At 42.2% G+C, this 21,078-nt stretch overlaps 1 protein-coding gene across 2 annotated transcripts in view; it reads left to right on the forward strand.

The window, feature by feature from the left end:
• Window positions 1-704: 704 nt before the first annotated feature.
• The window catches only part of zfpm2a (zinc finger protein, FOG family member 2a), a 111,163-nt gene continuing 90,789 nt past the window's right edge, over window positions 705-21,078 (forward strand). For both annotated transcript variants that reach the window (XM_068324678.1, XM_068324679.1), the window contains exon 1: window positions 705-910. In XM_068324678.1, the coding sequence (XP_068180779.1) occupies window positions 871-910 (40 nt within the window). In that variant the 5' untranslated portion in view covers window positions 705-870. The remainder of the gene's footprint in view (window positions 911-21,078) is intronic.

Below are 21,078 nucleotides of genomic sequence, written 5' to 3' on the forward strand. Positions count from 1 at the left end.
AACTGTAACTGAGCTAATCCTGGTGTGTTTAACCAATGTGGTTTCAGATTTGTTGTTGATATGATGGGACCACATGATGCATTAAATTACCTTCGTCCTTAAATCTATATTTTCTGCGTTTATTGACCAACATAAAATGTAGTCGTTAAAAATAATCCTAATTTAAATCCACATCGAATTGATGTTGTCCTGGTTCCAACCGGGAATAAATCAAATAAAGACGATTCTATTTTTCTATTTTATTTATTTATTTATTTATTTTCGGTGACAAATCTGCTCGGTTTGTAATTAATAAGTGGAACTTGAGGTAAATGTGGATCAAGTCAAGTTCACCAAGACGCGGCTACGGCACCCCGGGAGGAACAAATCTTATCTTCAAACAAAAGCGCGAAACGTTTTTCACCTCCCCAGTCAGTCCGAGCGGATCGCGGCGAAGCGCAACCTCATCACAGAGAACGGTGCTGAGAAAGAGAGAGAGTGTGTGTGTGTGTGTGTGTGTGTGTTTGTGTGTGAGAGAGAGAGAGAGAGAGGGCGGGTGTGTGTGTGTGTGTGTGTGTGTGTGTATGTGTGTGTGTGCGAGGGAGAGAGAGAGAGAGAGAGAGAGAGAGAGAGAGAGAGAGAGAGAGAGAGAGAGAGAGAGAGAGAGAGAGAGAGGGGGGGGAAGCCAAAGCGAGAGCCAGAGAGACGAGAAAGATAAAGGAAAAGACAGACGGAACGTTAGACTTGTGCGTAAAAAGTACTGGTGCCCCTTCCTCTTTTTCTTTCTCAATTTCCATCAGACAAAAACCCAAAACCTGCTGCTTGGATGAACCAGAACCTATCGATCTGTCAGTACTACACCTGGATTCACTGACCAGCCGCGCAGCAGGCATGTCCCGAAGGAAGCAGAGCAACCCCAGGCAGATCAAACGTAAGTTTTATATATATATTTATTTATTTATCTATTTGTTTTATTTATTTATTTATTTTTAAATGTTGTATAGCCATTAAACTGCGTCTCCCCGACTTGTTCGAGTTCGCGCACCGGGAGCGGTGACAGTGACCACAGGGACGCTGATTCAGCAGCTCGGCTGCGGCCGCTCATGTGTCGTCTGTGACGCTCCAGACGCTCCGGTCTCCCTCCGCTCACACTTCATGTTCCCGATTCACAATCCAAAATCCCGCGGTGCTGCTGGCCGAAAAAGTTTCTCCGCCGCTGCCAACTTGAAGCCAAATGAACTTATTTAGAGGACTGCTGCTGCCTCTGAGGGTCTCCATCAGAGCAGCGCGCTGGACGGTGGATCAGGCGCTGCGCTCCGCTTGAATAACAGGACGTCTGGATTAGAGGCCGATAGTCAGTCCTCGAACCAGGGCAGTGCTCTGCACATCTATTATCATCATGTTTTCATTTGCAACACACACGTGGCTCAAACACACACACTCTATCTCCTTTTTTTTTTTGTGTGTGGTTTTGTTCACACACTCTCATTCACTTGCAGGTGTGTGTACATAAATACATGCAAACACACATTTGACACCACAGCCCACTCATGCTGTCGATACTGATCGATAGTCTTGACATTTGTAGTACTACTTGGTTTAGGAATGAAGGCGCAGAAGAGTGTCAAGTTATGGAACGTTTTCTTTTTTACTTTCATAGGGGGGCGTCAGCACATATTTATACTTTATAAAATGTGGATGAAAATTTAAACTCACATTTAGGGGAATATTATTTGTTTTGGGGATAAAATTATTAGTGAAGCTAAACTCTTTTATAACACATTAAAAAAAAATATTCCAGATGAATATTTTAACAAAAAAAATTACTCAAACAAGTTTGTAATGATTTTAAAGAGCACTAAACATGTGGGGATTTGTAAACACACACACACACACACACACACACACACACACACACACACACACACACACACACACTGGAGCACACTTTTACATTTCAAAACCAGCTGACGTCTGAGTGTGTGTGTGTGTGTGTGTGTGTGTGTGTGTGTGTGTGTGTGTGTGTGTGTGTGTGTGTGTGTGTGTGTGTGTGTGTGTGTACAGTATTTGTGTTCACTGTATGCTGTCACTGCTGCTGTAAGAGGCTAAAAGCAGACTGCGGTTACTCAGGGGTCAAAATATCAAATATCAAACCACATCCAGCGGTTCTTCTTCTACTGTTGATCCTGTTCGTCGATGTTACAAGATATTGTGGCCCAGGAAACATTTGTGAGCGAGTGTGTCGTTGTGTGGGTGTGTGTGTGTGTGTTTGAATGTGTGTGAGCTCACATGCATGGATTCATGAGGGATCGTCTATGTTGGTATACAAGAGCTTTTTATTGTATTTGTGTGACAGCTTGTGCAAAACGAGGGATTTGTGTGTCGTCTCGTTTTATCTTGTGCTTTTTGTTTTAGTATTTATAAAAAATACATTTAAAAAAGTTTTTTAGGTAGTTGTGGTGAAAATTGGAATATATTTTGTCAGTATTTAAATAAAGATACTCTATATTTATCTATATTTACTACTGTCCTGTAGATTTTTATAAATAAAAATAATTTTAAATATCCTATTTTATATTTTTTAAATAAGTGTAGTGTGTACATAAACATTTGTGTAAACAGATATTGTTTTTTTTAATGTATTATTTATAGTTATAGTATAGCTGTCAAAAATTCTACTGGAAATAATTATTTTTCACGAACATCTTTTTCTTTTAACTACACGCAAGTTGTTATTCGTGCTTTTGCTGTCATCCACCACAAACCGCAACCATTCCTAATCGACAAAGAAGCACAACAACGTGTGACGTGATAGGCCGACTCATCTCTGGACCAATCCCGTCGTAGCATCCAAATTTTGTCGTCGAGCGAAGGAAGTGCAACATTGTGTTATGGCTTTCGTCATCGTGACCCGGCCTTGTGTGAATTAATATGTCACGTGTAAGATCTTGTTAATATGGAGCCGGTGTGCATCCGTATAATCAAGCCCTAGTTAGAAACAGAAAGGTCACAAGGAGCCTAGATCCTCTCCTCTACCCCGGGAACTCTGGGAAAAAAAGGCCGAGGAGGCACTGCACAGAAAGTCAGCATAGACAGTCATTCTAAAGGACAAAAAGGTTGTTGGGCGCAGCCCCCCCCCCCTCTCTCTCCACTTTCTCCTGCATACATTGGACCGTTATCTAAAATTGTGATTTATGCAGTATTTTAATATTTTGCTTATTCTTTCCCCTTGGGTTCTCTCTGAGCGCTGATAAAAAGGCGATGCTGAAAGAGCACCATTAATTTGCTCCGATGACTGAGGAGATAAGGCCAGATAATGGGAAAGATAAGCAGAGAAGATATACCATCAGAAACCCGATTATTACCATTAAAATTCCAGCCCAGCAATCTGCAGCTGGCTGATAATTCCTTCTCCGTTTCCACCACTTTGGATGATAAGGCAAAAAATAGTCACTCAGTGCTCCTTGATTAGGCTGCCTGGATATCCCGATAATACAGTGATAAATTATGTATTTTCCCCCTTGTTTTTTTTCCTTGAAACGTTACATCTGATTTTATATATATTTGTACAGATATAAATATATATACCTCCTACCCCCTTTCTGTATTCCCCCCCTCCCCTTGTTGCCTTTCCAAGAAAAAGAAAACCCCCTGCACACTTTTATTGTAATAAGAGTTTGATAGAAAGAGGAGATAGCGGCGGAGGTGTTTTGTGTGGGAGCACATATCAATGTTATCAGCTCATCTCCCAGGGCCAGCTGCTAGCTGCTGTTGTTTTTAGCCTTATCACCTCGTGCCAATATGCCAATAAATTGCCCAGATTGTTAGCCGTTCCAAGACGGGTCAGTAGAATTTGACAGGAATGATGAAAATATCGCTGATGCTCTGCGGATTGCGATTAGCCGTTGTAATATGATGTGTGAATTCCACCAAGCTCCCTCTATCCTCTCCTCTCCTCTCCCTCCCGTCCTCCCTTCTCTCCTCCCCCCCGTCGCCTCTCCCCCCCCCAGCTGCTGGTGGTGTCCATACCTCTATTCCTACTGAGAGGAGAACATTTTGATGCTTAATAGGAAGGAAAGATATGAACAGGCTGAATTGAAACCAGGCCCCTCAGAGTAATTTTTCTGTAAAATTGCCCCCCAAAGTTTCACGGCGTAAAAAGGGAATCTGGATGATGTAGGGGAGCGTGCCTCCGCCTGTGTTTATGGGAACATATCGAAGCAGCCCTCTGAGGCCATGGGCGGACACCTAATGTCAAATGTGCTTATTAAACTGACTTAGTGTTCTCCCCTTTTTTCTCTTGTCGTCACCGTATGGACCATCTGAGAATTCCTCCCGCTTCCTCTAGCTCTTTTACTCCACATTGTCCAACAGCAGTCAGGCAGCGTTCTGCAGTGATTACACTATTCTTGCTGTAAGTTGGTACAAGAGCTCAACGCTGTCTCTTACTGTCCAAGTCCACTTCACTCGTCTGATTGTGATCTTACATGTGTAAAACTAGTCCACAGATGCGTACAGTAATTTTTTTTTTTTTGTTAATTTTTTTTTTTTTGTCCATTAATCTCTTGTGATTAAAGTCAGCACAGATGTTTTGGAAAATTTGAATTTTTAGACTAATTATTTTCATACTAACGCCACAGAAGAACATGCTTGTTTAAGATGACCACCTAAATTATAATATCATGCCTATATGATCTATTGATGATTATAATAAACTCTTTAGTTTGCTTGACAAGTCTTTTTTTCCCCAGCAGAACAAGGTTCCCTGCCACAGCTAAAAGTCTGGTTTTTATCGTAACAACCCCCCTTTTTTTTTTTTTCCATCTCCTCTCTACAGTTAATCTCTCCAACTCCTTAGCATAAGGCCACTTTATGTAGCGTTAGCATCCTGTTTATCATATCAGGTGACATTTCTATCTTTGAGAGGCATTTATCAGAAGCAGATTACAGTAGTAAGGGATAAGGGGAGTGTTTACTGAATTGACTGCCAACATCCTGGATCTGAATCTGTCTGAGTGTTTGCCTGCTATGTTTCCGTACATTGGTTACATGTGGGGTATGTGAGAGGAGAGTGTGTGTCACAGCGGAAGGATCGGAGGGGAGATTTTATTTCCTCGTGTCCATACTTCTTGCAACTTAGCTCAGCTTTACTCTCGTATAAGGTGAGCCGTGCTGGGTAACTCAGTGTTTCACCCCCTGGCCCACAAACGCTGGCAACTCTAGCAGTCAGATGTTTTGGGGGTGTAAAAATCAAAAAAAAATGTTTGCATGCCAGCCTCCCTGTACATTTAACGGTTTCTCTTTCATAGGGTGACAATCAGGCGGTGTCTCTCGTGTTTTCCGTGTTGATTTCTGTCAGAAGAAGAATGGTTGTTGAATGCCAACTTTCCCTCAAACATCTGTTCCCTGCCAATAACAGCTTGCGCCGTTGCCTCGTCTTAGCTGAAGGATCCCCCAATTGCCTCCTCACTTTTGACACAAGACAACAATGCAGATGAATGTCATCATCTTGTAATGTTTTTTTGTTGTTGTTTTTTTCTATTGTGTCTAAAGTACAATGCATCTTGAATGGAGAGTGTATTTATGGCACTGCTGATGCTGCTCGTGTCACAGGCTGTGCAGCTATAGGGAGAGGAATGTATAGCAGCTGCCATTTCCTTTGTTGACAGCAGTGATGTGTGATGTGTTGGATGGGCTGGGGTTGGCAGTCGGTGGACTGGCGGTGCTTAATCCTGCCCTCTCTGCCGCTGCAGCCTGGAGTGCCTGGACAGCAGTGTGAATTGTAGGCAGGGTTGCTGCAAAGGTGGAGGTCACTTCCTTGTGCAGCTTCCTTTTTATCTTCCTCTTTCCTGAATTCCAACTCCTATTATTCCAATAACTGCTGGTTCAAAATGCCGCCATTGTATTTTCATTCAGGAACTCTAGGCGTTAACGAAATAAAACAAAGTCGTATTTTTATGACTATTTGTGAAATCAAAAATCTACTGATGCTTTTTCTGCGGTGTGTTTTTGTTCTAGTGGTGTGGGTCACTCCCTGACTGTCACATTGGTCTTTGTTTATTTAGATTTGATATCAATGATGCCCATTGAGCCTCCAGGTAACAATTGACTTTCAGCCTGCTTTAAGTTAATAGCCTTGTCTCTAGCTTGTAAGGATCAATATTGGTATTAATTAATCACCATTATCAAGAGCAGGATCTAGTTCCATTCGTTGTTACATCAGCAAAATATCAATAGAGAAAGTGGACTCCCTGATCGTCATGGCAACTTCATCTCTTAGGTCAAAGAGAGTTTATCTTATCTTGCTGCTGAGAGTGGCAAACTGCTTAGGAATCTAGTTTAGACTCAAAGATCATTGATTTCAGCCTTTTTTCGCCCCGAACTTGTTGTTTCTGCAGAGAGAGGGCAGAAAAAAAACCCCCAGAAAGCCAGCATTCTAATCACAACAGAGATGTAAGATTTAAATATTGATGTCCAAAGGCCATTACAGCAAAGAAGGCCTCTGGTCTCGCTGTTGTTCAAGTACGTCCTTTTAAGACCCAGACAAAGCTTTGATTATCAGAGGTGTCACCATGGAGTATGTCTGTATAGCTGACAGTGTGGGACTGCAGGCGACATCAGCTTCCTGCTGCCACAGAATGTTAACAGATCACACTCCACATCCTGGTGTTTCAGCAGGCCTCTGTCGCTCACTGTTTACGGCGCTCATTATACGAGTGGAGCAAAGATGTAATGAACCGAACCCATTAGGTGAATCATAGATGATATATAAATGATAATTGAATTATCAGCAATTTTGAACATAACTGTACTTGCTTCTTAGATGGGTACATTTTCAGTTTATTGGTCCTTTGTTAGAAAACAAAATATTTTTGTTGATTTGTAGTTTCGGAAAGACAATTTGAAAATGTGACCTTGAATCTAGATAAATTACAATTGTTTTTGTTGTTGTTTTTTTTACTCTTTGCTTGTATAGAAGAAACCAGTGGTGACCTTCTGATCAGGTAGATCATTGTACACTGTCTTACATGTTTTTAGACGCACACACACGCACACGCACGCTCACACACACACAGACACACACACACAGACACACACACACACACACACACTCACATACGTGCGCACACACATACACATATAGTATTAGTATGTTTTCACTTCTATCATTTGTAATGTAAATTGTAATTTAAAAAAATTCAAACTTAAAAAAACTGGAAATCTAGATACTCATGTATTATTTCTATCCATACATGCATACATATAATTATATATATAATTTCATGTAATTTCAGCACTTGAGTGAACTTCTTTCCATTACTGCCCAGTGTTCTCGCTGTGCTCTTTGTTTAATTCATGTAGCATTGAACCCCGAACCTGATGATGAAGGATTTGACCAGCACGCCTGTTTGCTTGTGTTTTTGAGTGGTTCGACTTGTTCTTTCGGGATCTCGTTGTCTGGCTGGAGCTATTTGGGTGGTGGGCAGGCCTGGACGCTTGGATGTACCTCATCATGCTGCAGAATGCTCCTCAGGGTTGGAGCAGAGAGCAGGGCCACAGCCTGCTTTTTTTTTTTTTTTCTTCCTCTTTTTGCCTCCGGGACACAATTGCCTCATTTAACATTCTCTATTTGGCCCCTGCCAAGAGGGGAAATAGCCAGGGTGAGTAAGGGAGGCTGCCACACATCATGAATTCTTCTTTCATTTAACTTGCACAGTCCCTTTTCACCTTGGTGATGCACATGGATCAGGAATGAAGATATTGCTCAATTAAGGGGATTTTTGAGGTTGCTCCTGAGGTATTGCAGGTATTTTTGAGCCACGGTGAGGTTTTGATGTATCATGGATATGGATATTGGGTTCATAACATTTGTGTGGTGCTTTGACATCTTCATAGTTCGGAAGAGAAACTGGTTGTGTGCAGCAACACAAAGCTGCGTCTGCCGCATTCAAGAAATATAGTCCGTCACTCTTTCATTGAAGGGATGTAAACAAGTTTTATGTCAGTATGAAGATTCTTTTTTGTGTGTTTCAGTTAAATTATATGATGTTTATCGAAACGTTTTCATGGAATATGTCAAACGTATTATTCTGACTGATTCTTGGATGAGAGAAAGGAAAGGGAATGTTAGGAAATATGACTCACATTCCACAGCCGGCATCGTCACAATATGCTGTTAGCAATCTACAGTAAAATGTTTTGGCCGAGTCTTAAGGTTGAATTCAACTACGTGAATTGTTTTAGTGGAAATATATGAAGTGGAACTTTTTAAAGACGTGCTAATAAGAGGGGATCATTTGGTGAGAACCGTTTCCAAAGCAGGAGAGGAGCTGGCATACCGGAATGAGATGCCCTAATAGCTGTTCAGCGTAAATCTCTGGCTTGACAGGACTTACTGAGGATGTATTGGTGGGTGGGGAGGGCAGCGTGATGCACAACTTTGCATTGGAATGAAATGCAGCGGGATCTATGGTTAAGGGATAGTTGGAAACAGAGGATTAAGTAACAAGCTTTTCAGTTCAATTTGTACATCAGCATTTTCCACCAGACGAACGGCACAAAAGACACTGCATCTTAAGGCTCGGCTGGAAAATCACTAATGACAAAGCTTTGTAAACAGATAAACAATTTATGTCAAATATGCTGAAAATATAAAACAAACTTCAAAACATGTTAATGTGTTAGCGAGGCTGTGTTTTGATTTACACCATTGCAAAGCTGCTGGTAAAGCTGTTGACAGCACAGATTACACGTCACGTGATCTGCCTACATGGATGCAGAAACAACTGGAATGTAGCCGCGCTCTTATTGGATCACCATGACCAGGATCGATTGTATTTTTCGGTAGAAGATGTGCGAGTGTGTGTGTGTGTGTGTGTGTGTGTGTGATGTTGGACAGTGACAAAAAGAATGACGTGTTGCAAAGTTCTCGTCTCCTTCTTCTCGTGATTTCAAAGTGGGCTTTGTGAAGTGGCAGCGTAAACATTCAGAGACAAATGTAGCCGCTATTATTTCAGACTCAGCCAATTTTCTTTCTATGTGTATTTCAGAGAATGCTTATCTAGCAATTACTAAAAACTGTTGACACTGAGCAAGTGCTATTGCCAACTAAAATGCCTTTTTGTCTTATAATATCAGATTGGATCTTTATCTTATGTTCACACAATCACGCATTCCTGGAAACCAAAGATAACTGGCTCAAGTTCCTTATTTCTAGCATGACTGAAGAATTAAGTTTCATTTGAAAACAAACTACAATCATCAAATTGTGCATTTGCAATTCATATATATATATATATATATATACAGTATATATATAAATATATATATGTATATTTTTATATATATATATATTTATATATATGCTAGATAATTTTATATATATATATATATTTATATTTATATTTATATATATATATAAATGTTAGTCCTTTAAATCTGTGAGACGCACATTTGACCATAATCAAGTTCTTTAAAGCTTCAGAAACGGGATAACAACTGGGTCAGTTGATAAGCCTGAGCAAAACAGGAAAAAAAGCCTCCTCTGATAGACGAGCAGAAAATCTGATTGATTGATGTCGGCTGGCTTTGCCACCATCACAAGCCAGTTGACAGTTAGTTTGGGATCAGTTGATTTCACTCTTAAGATTGGGGTTGAGGGGAAGCTAGGCAAATATGAAGGACACAAAGGTCAATGGCTTCTCTCGTCCTCTCTGTATCTATCTCTCCCTCGCAATAGCTTGCTTTGACAAACTGTAATGTGTTGCTAAGCTTTGTGGCAGCAGGACACATGGTCATAGTTTGTACAGTAATATCCTATTGCAGTAATCTCACAAGAAATGATTGAAAGTGCTGGAGGAATCTGGTACGAGCAGGGACCCGTTGACATCATCAGCTGCCGTGGACTGGCAGATGTCTCCTGACTTGTTTGAACTGAATTTTCCCATGGGATTGAATAAGTTAAACAACAGCTCTGACTTGAAGTGAATCTGTTATTGTAAGCAGGATCTGATAAGACGGCCCCATATTATGAGTTTGTCTAGCGAAGAGGCCAAAAATGGAATCTCCAGCTAGTGTCTCTTTGTGGTTTTGGAAAACATGGAACTGTGACAAAGGATGATTGGATGCATATTGTAAATAAACACCCAAGTCTTTCACAGTTGCCTCTGAGTCTCTCCATAAAGATGTTCCATACAGCTCCTCATCTGTTCTTGCTGCTTAGATGGTGTAACACTCAGATAAAGTGACAAGAGCTGTTCTAGGCTTGACCCCGTGCAGCATAATACCAGTTGGATTGGATTTAACCAAAACAAAGTCTTGGAAGATATTCCTGCTCCAAACATGCCGTAATATTGCCAGTCTTTGTCATTTTCTCCCTTTGGCTATTGTTATGAAGCTAAAATTTAATAAGACTGGCCTTGGGTGCCCATAGTGATGCCTGTGATATTGAATATAAGACCTTGGTTCCTCTGAGGGACCATCATAACAACACATTTCCTTTAGCTTTGTATGCAACTGCTTTTAAGATCACAGTCTGACATGTAATGAAGTGGCTGTGCATTGCTAGTCTAACTCTACTATTGTGTATCACTTGTTTTAATCAAGTTTTTTTTTTCTTGAAAGAAATATAGCCGCCATTCAGAGCCACTAACCAAACAATAAAAAGGATAATCCGAAGACAATTCCCATCCAAATGGAACCGGACATCATTTAGGGGGAATAGACAACAAGTCTTTGTTTGTTTGAAGTGGTTGATATGACAACCTCCTTGTCAAAGACTCAGGGCGAATAAAAGGGATTTGTAATTACCATAATTATCTCTTATATGTTTTCACCTAATGATGTCCATTAAATGCCTGGAGCTTCATTTAGAGGCTGCCTCAGCGTAGGTTGGCATAGACACATAATACAGCATGTTACATTACACAGAGCACAAGTAATGAACTTCTTTCATCGAAGATGTTTATCGTCCGCTGCTTCCGGAGGGAAAAGCCAATATACTTCAGCTTTTTGTTACAGTTGGATTAGAACAATTCTCATAGTTACCACTTATCTTTCAAATTTTCTCTATATGTGATATCAACCCAATTGGCTTCATGTCTAAACAGGATGGCTCTCTAATCTAGACCGCTGTTCGTTTCATGTAAAACATCTCATTTTGTGGCTTAGGCTGGTGCCTGTCTTATCATTACATAATTCACTGCCCTCTCCCTGATTTTCTTTGTGGCAATTTATTTAAATTCCCCCATGTTTATATATTTCCTTTCTCTCTTTATTCGAAATGATTGCCTTTTCACGAGTTCAAAGACATCTTTGAGACTTTCGGTAACTTTGCCGATCTCGGCTCACGGCGGAGAGAGAATGGGAGGTGGAGCTATTTTTTTGTCAGAGAGCAGGAAGAGGGAGTGTCGGTGCGTGTCCATCTGCGGCTCGGGGTTGAATCTGGAGGTTGAACTATCCCCCGATCAGGAGCAGAGATGCGGCCGTCCAGCAGTCCGTTCCTCGGCGTTAGAGAGGTGATGCTTGGGCACAAGTTGTGCCGTGGCACTGAGGTCTCAAACCTTCATGCAACCACTCCTGTGGTTGCTTTGGTCTTTGTCCGCCAACGTATCAGCATATCAGCAGTGTCTCTGAAGCCCGGTTGTATAATGCACCATTTATGGCTTTGTGGAGGGAGATGGCGGTTGGGCGGCGGATCGCTCCAGGCCTTCCCCTCAGTGAGTGGATTAACGGCGGCCTGCTTTAGCGCACACTACCGCGGTGTGAAATCGGCCCCGCTTCAGCTCCGACGATGAACCCCCCACCCCACCCCCCCATCTCGTTCTCTTTTTCCTCTTTCTCTCTCTCTCTCTGTTTCCTCACCTCCATGCAAAGCCTCTCCCGGCCATCTGTGAAATGTGGAAACTCTGTGTCTAAGTTGAGTTCGGATCCCATCCCCTCCGTCAAGCTGAGGCCAGGAAGCAAATGGGCAGGCAGTCGGTGTTGGGGGGAGGGGGTAGTGGTGAAGGGGGTTGGTGGGTAGAAGGAGGAGGGTGGTGGTGGCGGAGTTGGGGGGGGGGTCAGCTCACTGATGTCGTGCCGGGTGTGCAGGATCCCTGCCTGTTCTCCGCGGGCGAGTTGGAGGAGGGTCCAGGCCTGGGTGCCGGCCGAGAGATCTCCGGTTCCTGCTTGCAGGTCCAAATCCCCCCTCTGTGTGTGTCTGTGTGGAGGCGAGGCAGTGGCACAGCTCCCCTGAGCCCCTGCCCAGTCCTTTGAAGATAAGATGGTGATACAGAGTCCTTTCGGTACGTCGCAAACCGGTGGTCTTTGTGTGACACACATGCCTCTCTCCTTTGGAAGCCTGCAGCTAAAACACCTATGGTCTTTACCGCGGCGAATCGGCCCAATGGCTTCGGGTCAAATTAGATTATGAATGGCTCGCAAAATCCTAGATTGTATGTTTGGGATATTTGATTTTTTTTTCTCACCATTTCATGGCGATAACGGATAATTCTGCTGCGGTTGATATTTCTATTTGATTTCCTTCCACTGAGAAGAATCACTTCCATAAATTCTCCTCATACACTCACTGCTGACTTAATTTTTTCAATTTTCCATGGCAACGGGCTGTCATCCTAACCCTGCTGATTTCCCTGCTATCTCCTCTGTATTGCTCTTGATCACGACAGTTTTTTAAACATGTTTTTCCTCTGCATTTATAACTATACACTGTGAGACTCGCAGGCCAATTCTCCCACGTTTGGCTCTCCACAGCAACTTTTTCACAAGAGCGACCATCATAATCAGGCTTTTAAATTGTGAACTCAATATTCCCTTTTTTGTCTGTCCTGTGGCTTTGGGGTTCAGATCTGTGCATAATGTCTCGTGATTGCACGGCATTATGGTGGTTTGGAAAGCCGAGACGAGGTCCAGCTACGCATCATCTTTCCATAGACAATGTGGATCTCTGTGTCTCTCTGAGCTCATCAGGGATGGGGCGTTGATTGCTTTTTGATACCCCTCCAACGTGGATGAGGTCCTGCATACATCAGCTAATTAGAAAGTACTTAGACTGTGTGTGTTTTTGTGTGACAGACCCCACACTTCTCATCAGATCCTCAGCCCAAGTGCTCCAACCACACTCAGTGAAAGGCTTTATCAAATCCATGACAGGGTAGGGGTGGGGGGGGTGGGCGTGAGTGTGTGTGTGTGTGTGGGGAGGGGGGGTTGATGTCAGGGAAAAATAAAAGGAAGGAAGATAGAATATACGACCACAGGAGTTGACTCAGTTATTTTGGTTAAAAAACACACAACCCTCCCCGTTTATCTCCAAAAGAATATAGGAAAAATCTAAAGATGGATGTCAAGTTCAAAGCATGGAAAGACGAGTGTGTTTAAGAAGAAATGACCTTGCACCACATTCGGTAGGACCTCACATGGCGGCAGCGGTCTAGTTAACTTGGTCTCATTGTGGCTAATGGCGGCAGCTTTGCAGGAAGCTCAGAATGGATGACACAGCAGTGAGGAGGAATGTTGCAGCAGCTAATTAGGCAGCACAAATGACTGAGTGGTATCATCTCATGCACCTTGATGATATTGCGGTCGTGGAGCATCAATTTTGCTGTGAGGAAAGTTTTCTTGTTGCCTCACTGACTTCTTGCATTCAGCAACGCCATATTAGTCAGCAACACGGGGACACACACACACACACACACACACACACACACACACACACACACACACACACACACATGCTGCTCACCAAACATCCCAGCCTGGTTACAATCTGTTGAAAGGTGCTGGGGCGTCGCTATATATTTCATAAAGGCATCCTATTACACCCCCGTGGCTTGTGGAGAGCAGTACACCGTGGTTCAGTCCCCAGCAGTGGAGAATAAAGTGCAGGACGTGGCACTGGCACAGAAATCTAACTGCTGTTTCCTCAGGTAATCTTGACTTGGATCTTAATTCCAATAAAGTGTTTTTTTTTTTTTTCACAGCATAAGCCAGATCCAAGCAAGAACACTCCACTCTGTATTTCTGCGGTCATACTTTATTGAATATCATTTCAGATAAGAGGTGTAATCCTTTGGGTGGAAGTGATGTATATTGACCAACTCAATGATAGCGGCGCAGCGCATGGCTCACGTCTGAAAGCAGCAAATAACTATTTGTGTGAGCGATTCAATCAAATGTTGAATATTGAAAACTGCCCTTGTTGTTGTCAGTCTCCAAGTTGTCTGAAGTCTCTTTTTGAATATTTGAAATGTCACCGCTGGAGACCTGAAGGATACATTTGGATCGCTGTTGTGTACACTAGCTGTAGTGAATGCTAAATAAACAAGGCTGAGTGTTTATCAGCCATTCAAATGAATCTTCTAATAATATACTGTATATACTGAATATATATATATATATATGTATATATGTATATATATATATATATATATATATATATACACACACACATATATATATATATATATATATATATATATATATATATATATATATATATATATATGTACATATATATATATTCATACAGTGTATAGGTCTCTTCATCCTGATGTGAGATCCTGTAGATCATCCTTCATAAAAAGTTTCAAATATTAAAAGTCACTCACATTTCATTATGGAGTCAATGAATGAATGCATTCCTGTCAAAGATCGACTTCATCAGGACTGTGTGGATGTGGTTAGTTCTGTTTTTCCTGCAAATTTCAAAAACACAGACCATCTCTGGTAATAAGTTGTCTCCAGAAATTATGTTTAAAATATAGGTGTAATTGATAGAAAACCACCTGTTTAGTGATACCAGCAAAAAATAACACCACGTTATAGTGAAACTGTACTGTCTCAATCAGGGTAAACATGTTGGTGCGTTATAGCTCAGTATTGGATCAATAAATAACAAAGCATTGATACTTAGGCTGTAGAAGCACATCAGATATCAAATTTTTCATTGATTTTTGTAAAGTCTAGCTGCCACATTCATGCATTATGCTAAAATGTACAATATTTCTGTTAATATGACGAAGCAGCAATGAAACTATATATTGCATGTTATTTATTCATTCATTTTTCAAACTACTGTATATTAGTAAAAATCTGTACACAATCACATTTTAATGCATATTCACACACCTGATATTAAAATGTAAAGCATCTTTAAAGTACTCTTAGTCATTTGGTTTGTCCCCGTCACCTGTAGTGTATCAGTGAAACCCTGCTGTCTGTTCCTCTCCCTCTAAACACCGTGTTGGGAGTTCAAGCAGTGATCCAGGTCACTCAGGTCAATACGACACTGTTACATTCTCACCTCTCAGAGCGACCGGGCTCCCTCCATCAGTGAAGAGCAGCCCTCTCTGCTCCCACATGCTTCATTTCATCAGGGTTTGTTTTATCTTGACTGACCAGGCCCATGACCCCTGAGCACTGATAGTCCAATAAGACTGCTGGGGAGCATCACCCGGGCATTGCGGGGACTGAAACAGAACTTAACCGGACTAAGTTTTCCTTGCCATTGGGTTTGTTCTTGCTTTGAATCACTGACCTGTGAGTGTGTTTGTTCTGCTGTTGGAGTAAAAGTTATGTCGGAGAAAAACTTCACAAAGTTGGCTGGAATGGCACATGAATGGTGACAGATTTTAGCATGAACCATGTATCATGAAGTAAATGCAAATTCATCTTTGAAATATTATTTTTTTAAAAACAAATTTATGCCGAAGCCGTGTCGAAAACGCACCTAATTCTGAAACACAAGAAAGAAAAGGCAGCCCCTTCAGAACTGTTCATTTTCTAGTTGCATGTTTACTTTTTTTTTGCATAGAAGAAGAGAAATGGACGCTCTGGGTTCCCTGTAAAGACAAACATGAAAGGAGCAGCAAGAGTTTCTCAGACCCGTTCTCTTGTGCTGTGTGTAACATGGCTTCTTTACTGCCCAGGTAGTCTCTGCCATCTGACTGCCGTTTGAAGACACCACAAGTCAACAATATTTGCTTTTCAGCATTCCTCACCTACTGTGTGTCTGTGTTGCATTTGAAAGTGTGGCCAGCGTGGAGTCTATCGGTTCATCCCTTTGGAAGAAATGGCTCAAATTGGCTGTTTAGTTCATAGGTGGATTCACAACAAGGTCCTCACAAGTGAGGGGATCGGGGTATATTGTTGTCGTGGGGTGAACGTGATGGACAGCTTCGGGCTGGGGGAGGAGGCGGACCTCGGATCTGACCAAAATATGGGCGAAGAAAGGTCGGCCAAAAAAGAGAGGAAAAGAGGGAAATCATCTGACGGGAAGAAAAGACACCGGCCAGACGTGCCTCATAATTCCTATAGGAAATTTATGGTGAAAGTATATTGTTTTGTAACACAGAGTAACTGTGAATGAGGTCTGATTGTAATTTTCTAATCGAGAAGCGTTCAATACTTAAGGCAACATTATTTGTCAGTACTCAGAAGATTCAGATGCATCCTTCTGAAGGTCTACCTGTTTCTGTCTCTTCACGGAGCTCCTTCCTCCTTCTTTGTCCTGTAATGTACAACATATACAATAGTCCTGCGAGAAGAGAATAGTCTTAGCTCACCAATCGCACCGATGTGGCTTTGAGTGTTGTTTCATTCCTATCCAGTAAGTGTGTATGAAAGGTGCTTCTTTTCTGGAGGAGCGTGTGGGTGGGTTAGAGGGGAGGCTGGGAGCTGCTGAGACCCCGGTGTTATCAGCACCAGATGCAGGTTGACTTCAGACTTTCAATGGAAGGTAAAGAGAGAGAGGGGGGAAATTAATGAGAGCCATAAAGCCAGCAGGATAAATAATTAGCCAACTGCTCCTAAGATCCCTCCCTTCATTTGCAGCTACAAATAAATTCTCCTTGAAAAGTTTGCTTGTCAAAACTACAGCCTGATGCTGTTGCCTTCTTTTTTCTTTATTTCGTGCATGTGTGCATTTTTAAGATTCATTTGTTGGTGTTTTGCAGCGCTGTCCCTCCTTCATTTGTCATGTATAACCAAAGTGACAGGTTCCTCCGTCCTGCCACCGATAATTGGCCGGACCGGCGCTTCCTCCACATGTGTGCAGCGCAGACAGACTGAATAAAAGACAATTCAGCTGTCATAATGTTCTTCATAAATCATCCGGATGAGAATTTGTCATATTTGTGTCCACATTTTTGTTTAGAATAATGAGAAGGACATAATGTTGCTTGTTTACCCGTTTCTGATGTTCCCCTGCTGAGCATCAGGAAAGAGTGTGGGATGTAAAACACATTGCATCGTACAGACGGAGCCTCAAACAACATTTATGTCTGACAAGCGATGCCATTTCATTGAACTGATTGCTGCTTTGCCCTCGCCTGGATCAAAGCTCATTTTTTTTGCAGCGTTAGAGGACACTTTGTGCCAGTGTGCTGATCTGGAGTGTTTACATGTAATTCACTCCTTGAGGATTTTTGTATTATTGTTGTCACACTGTATGGAGCACAGCCAATTCCATTGTTCTAATACTCCACCCGTAGATTTGAAAAAAAAAAAAAAAAAAAAGCTGAGCAATCACCCAAAGACTTACATTATCCTCCAGTCTTTGATCACTATTCATGTTTCTGCGCAAAGTAATCTTCCCCTCTAATCTCATTCACAGATATAAATAAACAAGTAATGCTCTGAACGAGAGAGAGCACACGAGTGAGCATCCAGAGGATTATGGTAATTTGTGCATAAACGGAGGTGTTTTAAAAATGTGACTTTTGATTAAGAAGTTACTTCTTATTTAAAAAAAAGAAAGAAAAAAACATTTTCACTTCATGAACCCAGAGAACCTAATCAGTAAATTGCATTTCATTCAAATATTCTGCACGAGTAAACAATGAAGTAATAATACAAATACTGTATTAAGCTGTTGTTCATTATTACCGTTAAATTCCCTTGGGAATTATTTACATGATACTTTCTGGTTTTACTATTTGCTTGCTTTTGATTAACAACTGAAATAAAAGCTCCAAATTCTAAATAGCATCCAAATCAACATGGCCACGCTGCCGATTGATTTTTAGGACAGACGTCTTTTTTTTTTTTTTTTTTTCTGATCTCTTCCAACTTGACATTTGCAAAGTCAGAAATCAATTATGTCTCCTTCCCAAATGAAAGGTTGGAAAAAAAAAACTAGTATAAGACTTTAAAGTCAGCCTAGCTCGCCTTTGACATGGTACATTACAAAGGGAAAAGAAAATCACACTGCATACCTGATCCATAAAAAAAAAAAAAAAAAGCCTTTGAAATGGATTGCTGGGTGGGATCCAGTCTGGCACAAGTCATGGCATTGATGGCACAGCCCCTGGGCATGAGGATACTTGGCCTGGACAAGACGGTTGCTGGGCCTGTATCAGTGGGCACTGGCCCATCCTCTGGGAGCTCCTAAGCCATGCCGTCTGAAGAAGAACTGATGGGGTTGGCAGCAAATATGGGCATGCTACGGGTTTTATTTCAGGCAAAAACAGACACCAAGTTATTGCCTTCAGTCACCAGCACAGCAGCATCAGCGAGGTTGACCGAGATGCCTGAGCTTTTACAGGAATAAAAAAAACAAAAAAAACCTTCCAGCAAATGAACTTGAAAACAAAAAAAAGTTTTGCTTCCCCCCATCTGCATTGTGTCTTTTAGCTTTAACTCCACGCATACATCCCAGGTGCTCAAATCTAGTCACAGACTGCCATTGCCATCTCCCATTTTTGTGACAGGTTTTTTTCCAAGCTTAATTGGAAATTTTGCGTTAGTGCAAAAAAACATCCGCCAATCATAAATGACATTGATATGATAAGCATGGATTTAGCTATACCTCTGCCGTTCAAGACGAGACAGTGGGGGGTTTTGACAGCTGCAACAGTTTTCAGTAATAGTTAGTTGATAGCCATCCTGCGGGGTAATGAAACTTCCACCTTTGATGAGAAGTTGAAAAGAGTGTTTCACTGTTGGCTTTGGCAGAGCATTAGACGTGGCTGCGGGCAAGGCAGACGGGGCAGGCGAGGGATCGAGCTGTTTTAATAGGGCTCATCCAAAGGTGACGAGAGCACCGCTTCTACTGAACTGGAGGTGTGAGCCGGGGCTGCCAGTACATATCTTTTGTCTTTCATTATCTTTATTTCCTTATTATTTTAAATGGCCGGTGTGTGTGTGTGTGCGTGTGTTTTTTTTCTTCACTAGAAGCTTTTTTGATATCCATTTAGATTGGAGCTTCATTAAAAAACCTCAGACAATGGAGTGACTTCTAATTAAGAAGCGCCGCATCTGGCCCCTGGCACCCTATCCCGTTGTTCCATCTATTTTGCTGGGGAGAATTCATTTGTTTCTTAATTAAGAAAAACACCAATAGCGTGAAAAATCTGCTTATGGTACCTGAATCCTAATTAGTTAAATAGTGAAGGGGAAGGGGAAAACACATTCCAGTAGCCCTAGAAATGAACTCCGAGCTGATAAAAATGAACTAACTAGCCTTGCATAAATCGAAGCTGGGGGAGAAAGTGTACCATCATTATGGCTAAGACAATATGCAAACTATCTTCAAAGAAATCAAATTGCTGGAATGTTTTCATTTGCATGTATTAACCATTAACATAATGAGGAGAAGTGACATTGGACCCGGATTGTGTGTCTGTTCGGATTGATAACTCTGCTGCATCTGCAAATAGTCTCCTCTGCAAAATTATGCTAGCAGTCAAATCAGTGTTGAACTGTGGAGAGAGGGGGGGGGGGACACAGAGAGGCAGAGACAGTGGAGGCTTTTGCTTTTTTTTTTTTTTCTTCCATTTTATCAGGGAACTCTGTGCAAACCTGCTGCAGTGTTGAATCAGAGCCATCACCCTCTGACAACTATCCTTAAACAGGAAGGGGGGGCCGCGAGTCGTCGTCTCTGAGGCTCTGCAGAAACCTGCTGCGAGGGAACGCGTGTGTTTGGGGGTGCAGGCGTGGGGGAGGGGGGATGCAGGGTATGCAACCATGTGGCTACTGCCTGAAGATGGACCTCAAGTGGGCACACTTCACTCACCTCAACCCCCCCCCTCGTCACATGGTACATATCGAACACCTGCACACACGCCTGCATACAGACTCATGCATACATGTGTCACCCAATCCCTTTTCTAAAATACACACACACACGAACACACACACACACTGAGTGCTTCCAGGATACCAAACGCCTCACTTATCTGTTCTGTAAAGACTCACCATGGCCCTACGTTGGCGAGTTGGCGGGCAACCTGCCAAATCCGCTGTGTGTTCGTTCTCCTACTGCAGGCGTCAAACAAAACACTGAACTGTTTTCAATATTCAAAATAATTTTTCTAACATGCTACTTCCCAGGATCAGCCTCTTAGGTCAAATTATTCAATTAAGTGTCTGTTTATTACTGATACCAAAAGCTGGGTGGCGGGTCTACTTATCACCTTTTTTGCAGATTGGTGTTCTCGCAGAATACCACCATAAAGATTGTCTTGGCTGTAATTAAAATGGCACAGAGACAAATTTGGTGCAGGGCTAAGACACGGTGAAATGAAGGAGGTAGGGGGAAATTGCTGGGGCAACATTCTGTCATCCAATAAAAATAAATAAATAAAAAAAAGTTGAGGCTGTAAAGGAGCAAAATTATTGTCAGGGAGCTACTGTACACGACAAAGGAGCAGGTACAAAGAAAGGAAAAGGTAACCTTGAGGTGCGGCGATGGTCGTCGTGATGGCGTTCATGTGCACGTCGGTAAACAAGGGCTACTCTTTGTGGCTTCGGACTGGAGCAAGTAAACAGGAGTCGTGTGTTTTAGCGCGTGTGTGGCAGAAACGATGCCGTTTCGACGTCCCAAACGCCAGCCGGGCTTCCATCCATCCATCCATCCATCCATCCAACGGCCCGTGTGTTTGATGAGCTATTGGCAGGCTTTGGGGGACACGTGTTCCCGTGCCTCGTGGCAAACATACCTTTCACCGTCTTTTGACACCACAAGCCTGTGTGACTTCTCCGGGAAAAAATATGAAAGAAATCAAAGCGCCAATAAGCTGGGGGGGGGGGGGGGGGGGGCTGTTAAGCCAGCGAAGAAGAAAAAAAGAAAAGAAAGGAAAGACCTGAGCGACTTTGGATTTT

The sequence above is a fragment of the Antennarius striatus genome, chromosome 9 (assembly GCF_040054535.1).
Source record: "Antennarius striatus isolate MH-2024 chromosome 9, ASM4005453v1, whole genome shotgun sequence".
NCBI lineage: Eukaryota > Metazoa > Chordata > Actinopteri > Lophiiformes > Antennariidae > Antennarius > Antennarius striatus.